We start from the raw sequence: 6,142 nt of genomic DNA on the forward strand, positions 1-6,142 counted from the left end.
GCTGAGCCCCATCCCCGCCCCTCAGGCCCCGCCCCCCAGCGCCCCCCGCTTCGGCGCCTCCGGCGGCGCGGCCCAATCCCGTTATCCCGCCGCTCCACAGCCTCGCTCCTATTGGCCAGGATCTCTGATCGACGTGCGGCAGAGCCAATGGAAAGCTCTGTCGCGGCCGGGGGCGGGACATCCTGCGTGCCGTGCGGTGCGGGCCGCCCCCGCCGCCTGCCCGGTGCTGCCGCGGCCTGGGCTGGGCCTGCCCGCGCCCGGTGCCCCCCGCGCCCGCCGCGCCCCCCGGTGCCGCCATGCCACACAGCTTCAAACCCGGGGACCTCGTCTTCGCCAAGATGAAGGGCTACCCGCACTGGCCGGCCCGGGTGAGACGGCGGGGCCGCGCCGCGGGGGGACGGAACGGGAGGGGGGCGGGGGTCCTGGACCGGGATGAGGGCGGGATCGGGTGGGGGGACCGGAGACGGGATGGGGACGCGTACTGACCGCTGTCTCCCGACCGGAGGCCGCTGCCGGGATGGAGATGCCATAACGGTATCTGTACCGGGATTGGGATCCCGTACTGGGAGGGGGATCCCATATCGGGATCGGGTGCACGGTACCGAGATGGGAACACATACCGGGATGGAGATACCGGTACCGGGATGGGATGCCCTGTACCGGGATGGGGGGCTGGTGCCAGGGTGGAGATGTTGTAACGGTGCCTGTACCGGGATAGGAGGATCTGTACCGGGATGGGAACCCGGTACGGGGATGGGTGTCCCGTTCGGAATGCGGGACCCAGATCGGTGTCTGTCATGGAATGTGACCCGGTGCTGGCATGAGGGACCTGTCCCAGCACCCAGACTGGGGTGTGGGGTCACATCCCAGCGATCACACTGGGTTGGGATGTCCTGTACTGGGATGGGGTCCAGTACCAGTGCGGGATGTCCCATTCTGGGATGGGAGCTCCCATTCCACATCTGTACCGGAATGGGGGACCCCATATCAGCCCCTGTACTGGGATGAGGTCCAGTACCAGTATGGGGTGTCCCATTCTGGGATGGGAGCTCCCATTCTACATCTGTACTGGAATGGGGGACCCCATATCAGCCCCTGTACTGGGATGAGGTCCAGTACCAGTATGGGGTGTCCCATTCTGGGATGGGAGCTCCCATTCCACATCTGTACTGGAATGGGGGACCCCATATCAGCACCTGCACTGGGATGGGGTCCAGAACTGGCACAGAGATCCCATATGGGATCCCATATCGGGATGGGACCTCAGGACTGGGATGGGGTCCTGCACTGGGATGGGGTCCTGCTTTGTGGGGTCTGGGGCTCTGTCCCTTGTTGGGGACAGCGAGGTGACACTCCGGGTGTGACACAGGTGGGTGGCTGCTGTGAGYGCTCTCAGTGCAGGATCAGTGGGTGCTGCTGCACTTTTGGGGTTTATTTGGGATTYTGGAGTGTGTGGGGAGGGTGACAGCGTCGTGCCAGAGAGCGGGATCTGCTTTGGGATGTGCTGAGCTGGGGGGTGCTCKGGGGTTCTGCGGGGTCCCCAGGAGGGTGTGGCGGGTTCATCCTCTGCCCGTGGATGGGAAGAGACTGGCAGGTGGAACTGTGTGGGATCGGGGAGCTCAGGGGGCCGGACTCGACGCTGCTTGGCCGCACCTCGCCGTGAGATCCCCGTGAGATCCGGGATTGCCGCTCCTGCCGGGACCGCCCCTCCGCTTTAGCTCGCTTGCTTTTTGGGGAAGGGTCCCCCTGCCCCGAAGACCTCCCCAGCACCCCCTGCACACCCCGAGGCTCCCCCCGCCCGCGGCCCAGCCCGCCCGGAGCACAGAAGACGGGGTGTCCCACGTGTCCCACCGGCAGCGGGGCTCCAGCCAGCAAGGACCCTGCGGCCGCTCAGCGATCGCCCCCCGCCCATACAGCCGGGGTCCCGCTGCCACGGATCCCGGGGGAGTAGCTCAAGGCCCACCAGACCCACAARGTTGCCCACAAGACCTCGGTGCCGSATCCTTCCCGTAGAGCTCCCGTAGCCAGGGCCCCGTCCTGGGTGCTTTTCCTGCCGCGCTTGGCTCCAAGCGGGTGCCGGACCCGACGCCGCTTTGCCAGGGCTGAGGACGCGTCACCCGTCGCTGTCTCTGACCACCTGGTGCTTTGGGTTTCCTTTCAGATCGATGACATCGCGGACGGCGCCGTGAAACCCCCACCGAACAAGTACCCCATCTTCTTCTTCGGCACCCACGAGACGTAAGCGCTGCCTCGCTCCCCCCGCCGGRCTCTGCCTCCGCTCCGGCCTCACCTCTGCTTTGTCTCTCTCCAGYGCCTTCTTGGGCCCTAAAGATCTGTTCCCTTACGAAAAATACAAAGACAAATACGGGAAACCAAACAAGAGAAAAGGCTTCAACGAGGGCTTGTGGGAAATCCAGAACAACCCCCACGCCAGTTACAGTGCCCCTGCGGTGAGTGTGGGCTGGGCAGGGGACTGTCTCTGCTTCTCCTCGCTGCTGTGCCGATYGCTTCCAGCTTCCAGCTTGGCTTCCTCGGGGTGGAATTAGCTCTGCTYTCCTTCCCTGCCCTCTCCCTTCCTCAAGGAGTCCATTCTCCTCAACTTCCTCCGTGGAGGGGCTTCCCTTGGGCTTCCAGGAGTGCTGGAAGTTCCCAGTTGCTGTGGGGGAAAGCGCTTCTGCCCCGCTGTCCACGTTGAACTGCTTTGKGCCTCTTACCCAAAATTGCTGAGATTTTGTTCTCAGAGTGAGAACTTGAGGTTTGCTCATCCCTAGCTCCTGGATCTGCTCATGGACTGTTGGGCAGTCCCTTTCTCCATCCATTCCCGAGGTTCTGAGCCCTCCAGGGGATGGGCTGGCCAGGGGATGGCTCATTGTCATCATCTCATCACCGTAATTGGGATCCAATTTATTGTGTGAAGATCATCACAGGAGGCGTTGGCTTTGTTGGTAGTGGGGCTGGAGGGGCAGAGGAAGGTTTGTAAAGTTTGTAAGGTCGAGGTGGTCCCTGGAGATCGAGGTGGTCCCTGGAGATCAGCAGGCACAGGGAATGAACCCCCTGGCTTTGCCATGGTGAGGTCAGGAGTGTGGATGAGCTTTGAGGGGCTGTGGGAAGTGGTCCCCGCAAAACTGCGGCTGTAGGGTAAGGTGAGGCTGTGAAAAGAGCTACAGATTGTTGATGGTGAGGGAAGCAGTGCCTGCCATGGCCAGGAATCCCTGGGAATTCCTGTCAGGGATGAGGGAGCCAACGAGGCTGAGGGATCACCAACACCAACCACGTCCTGGGGRCRAAAGGAGCAGGAGAAGACACCGAAGTTTCCTTAGGCTGAGGGATCACCAACACCAACCATGTCCTGGGGGCAAAAGGAGCAGGAGAAGACACTCAAGTTTCCTTGGCHTTGACAGTGAGGTGGTGAGGAGTGTGAGGAGAARCTTTCCAGCAGCTGGAAGAATCCTGGCTCCAGGAATATCACTCCTGCCACACACGAAGGAGCAGCCAAGAAGATGAAGTTGGGGTGTGATGTCCCCACGTGAGGAACCTCCCGATGGGCTGGAGAAATGAGGAAACCTTCAGAGAGCTGGACACAGGAGATCCCTCCTGGGAAGAGCACAGTGGCCACCTGGACTCCTTGTGTGGACATTTCCCGTGGGGAATGTGGCCAGGAAGAGGCCTGATGTGAGCGGAGGGAGAAGGAGAAGCTGAACCCAGCCACCCCAGCGTGTCTGGCGCCGTTAGGGCAGAGAGGGCTGGGGCTGCTCCAGGGATTTTGGCAGAGTGTGAGGATGGGGAAAGAGGGCAGAGAGGCAGCAGCACCCTGGGAATGTGTTGTGGTGTGTGAGGGGCTGTGGGAAGGGCTGCAGGAAGGGGCGGTGGTGTTATTTGGGGCCGCTCCGGAGGGATCCATGCTGGGAAGGGAGGCTGCCCTGCACTGCTGCACCCCCAGCTCTGCCCTCCTGTGCTCCCCACTCTTGATACCCCCTTCCCTCCTCTCCTGCCCCCCAAATACCCCACAGGCCCCCCTAACCCCACTGTCCCCACTGCCTTTAGCCCGCCAGCTCCTCCGACAGCGACGTCCCCGAGAACGACCCCATGGCGGGGAGCGACGCTGGGGATGACGAGGACGACTCGACCATGGCCACTGTCCCCACGGACAAGGTGGACAGCGACGAGGACTCGGATCGAGGCAGCGACCACAGCGGGCTCAAGAGGAAATCCTTGGCYATGAAAGTGAGTGTGGGCTGGGGACAGGAAGGTGTCCTGGACAGGGGACAACGTGGCTGCAATGCAGAGCACCCACCGTGGGTGGAAGTGGTGGAGAAACCAACTCCCTCTTGATTTTCCAGTGGGAAATGGGGCTCAGCATGGTTTGGGGGCTCTCACAGCTGTCTCATGATGCCTGTGGGGTGGCCAGTCCTGGATCCAGAGATCTGCAGCTCTTGCAGATCTTCTTTTGGGAAGAGCTGGAAAAAGCCCTTCCTGGGAAGCATTTGCTTTCTGTGGTGGGTAGAGAAGGAGTGGGCTTCTCTTATCTTGTCACCTCTCCCTTGCAAGATGCCGGTGACAAAACGGCCTCGGAAATCCTCCAGCGACCTGGATCAGGGCAGCCCCTCCGTGACGGAAGAGGAGAACTCAGAAACATCTTCTGAGTCAGAAAAAAACAGCGACCAGGTGAGAGGATTTTGGGGTACACTGGCAGGGTGGTGAGGGCTGGAGGGAACTTGACTGGCTTGATGCTGTGGTGACTCTGTTCCATGTTTGCTCATGGATTTTGCTCATGGATTTTGCTCCATGTTTGCTCCATGTTTCCACCAGGATTTCACTCCTGAAAAGAAGCCGGTGGCCCGGGCTCCTCGGAGGATGCCGGCAGCGGGGAGGAAGAAGAAGGTAAAGGACCCCTGATCTGAGGGAGGCTGGAGATGGGGCTGTGTCCTGGGCTGGAGCACCCAAAGGAACCTTGCTGGTCCCTTGAATTCTGGGATTTGGGTGCTGCTGGGGTCAGGACACTGCTGGATTTGGGGCAGTGCCACCCCAGTGCCGCCCTCCATGCCAGCCCCTCTCTCTGCCTGCAGAAAATGGAGTCTGGCTCTGACTCTGACTCTAAAGTGGACTCAGACCTGGAGATGGGAAACGCCACCGTGGACATGACCAAGTCAGACTCGGATTCTGAGTCGGACGTGTCGGTGAAAAAGGCACCACGGGGCCGCAAGCCAGGTACCCCTGGGACTGCTCCTGCTGCTCCTCCTGCACCTCCTTCTCCTTCTCCTTCTCCTTCTCCTTCTTCTCCTTCTTCTGCCCCTCTCCTGCCCCTGCTCCTGCCACCTCTGGCTCCTGGGGATGGAAGTGTAGGAGCTCTGGCATTCCCAAGGCTCTGGGGTCCCCTCCCCAATTTTGAGCACATTCCAGAACCCCTCTGCCTCCACTTCTGGGGGCTGTTTTAACAGAGGGCCCTCCATGGCTCCTGCTGATTGTGTCCCCATTGTTTTGCAGCCGAGAAACCTCCTCCCAAGCCCCGGGGCAGGAAACCCAAGCCAGAGCGTGTCCCCAGCAGCTCCAGCAGTGACAGGTGAGTCCCCAKCTGGGACACTGGCACCCTTGGGCTGGCCTGGGGGTCACCCAGGGGTCCGAGCCTGYCCTGTCCTCGCAGTGACAGCGACAGCGACGTGGATCGCATCAGCGAGTGGAAGAGGCGCGACGAGGAGCGGCGGCGGGAGCTGGAGGAGAAGAGGAAGAGGGAGCAGGAGGAGGAGATCCGTCGGCTCCGGGAGCAGGAGAAGGAGGAGAAGGAGAAGAGGAAGGAGAAGGCGGAGAAGGGTGAGGAGGTGCACTCGGATTCCGACAGCAGCGCCGACGATGAAACGGCCAAGAAGGGCCGGAGGGGCCGGGCCAAGGCTCCGTCCTCCTCGGACTCAGAGCTGGAGCAGGAGAAGGAGGTGAGTGTGGAGCTGTGGGGAGCTGGGGATGGATGGACAGCCTGTCACCCCCCTGTAGGACAGCAGGGACCTCCAGGAGTGGCAGGGGACTGCTCTGCTGGCCTGGGGTTACCCTGCAGTGGCCCACACGGTGTTTAATAGCACATCCATRCCTTGGAGTGGGAGCTCTTCCCCTGTCCCAGGATGGCTCATCCAGCTGTGAGCTTCACATCTGG

At 61.7% G+C, this 6,142-nt stretch overlaps 1 protein-coding gene across 2 annotated transcripts in view; it reads left to right on the forward strand.

Moving 5' to 3' along the window:
* Positions 1–204: 204 nt before the first annotated feature.
* HDGFL2 (HDGF like 2) overlaps positions 205–6,142 on the forward strand; it is a 9,223-nt gene continuing 3,285 nt past the window's right edge. For both annotated transcript variants that reach the window (XM_057386765.1, XM_057386764.1), the window contains exons 1-9: positions 205–368; positions 2,162–2,238; positions 2,312–2,450; positions 4,045–4,224; positions 4,549–4,665; positions 4,810–4,881; positions 5,067–5,208; positions 5,485–5,560; positions 5,642–5,927. In XM_057386765.1, coding sequence (XP_057242748.1) covers positions 297–368; positions 2,162–2,238; positions 2,312–2,450; positions 4,045–4,224; positions 4,549–4,665; positions 4,810–4,881; positions 5,067–5,208; positions 5,485–5,560; positions 5,642–5,927 — 1,161 coding nt within the window. In that variant the 5' untranslated portion in view covers positions 205–296. The remainder of the gene's footprint in view (positions 369–2,161; positions 2,239–2,311; positions 2,451–4,044; positions 4,225–4,548; positions 4,666–4,809; positions 4,882–5,066; positions 5,209–5,484; positions 5,561–5,641; positions 5,928–6,142) is intronic.

This window comes from Malurus melanocephalus, unplaced genomic scaffold (assembly GCF_030028575.1).
Source record: "Malurus melanocephalus ecotype Western Australia unplaced genomic scaffold, MMel_1.1 scaffold_1046, whole genome shotgun sequence".
In the NCBI taxonomy this organism is placed as follows: domain Eukaryota; kingdom Metazoa; phylum Chordata; class Aves; order Passeriformes; family Maluridae; genus Malurus; species Malurus melanocephalus.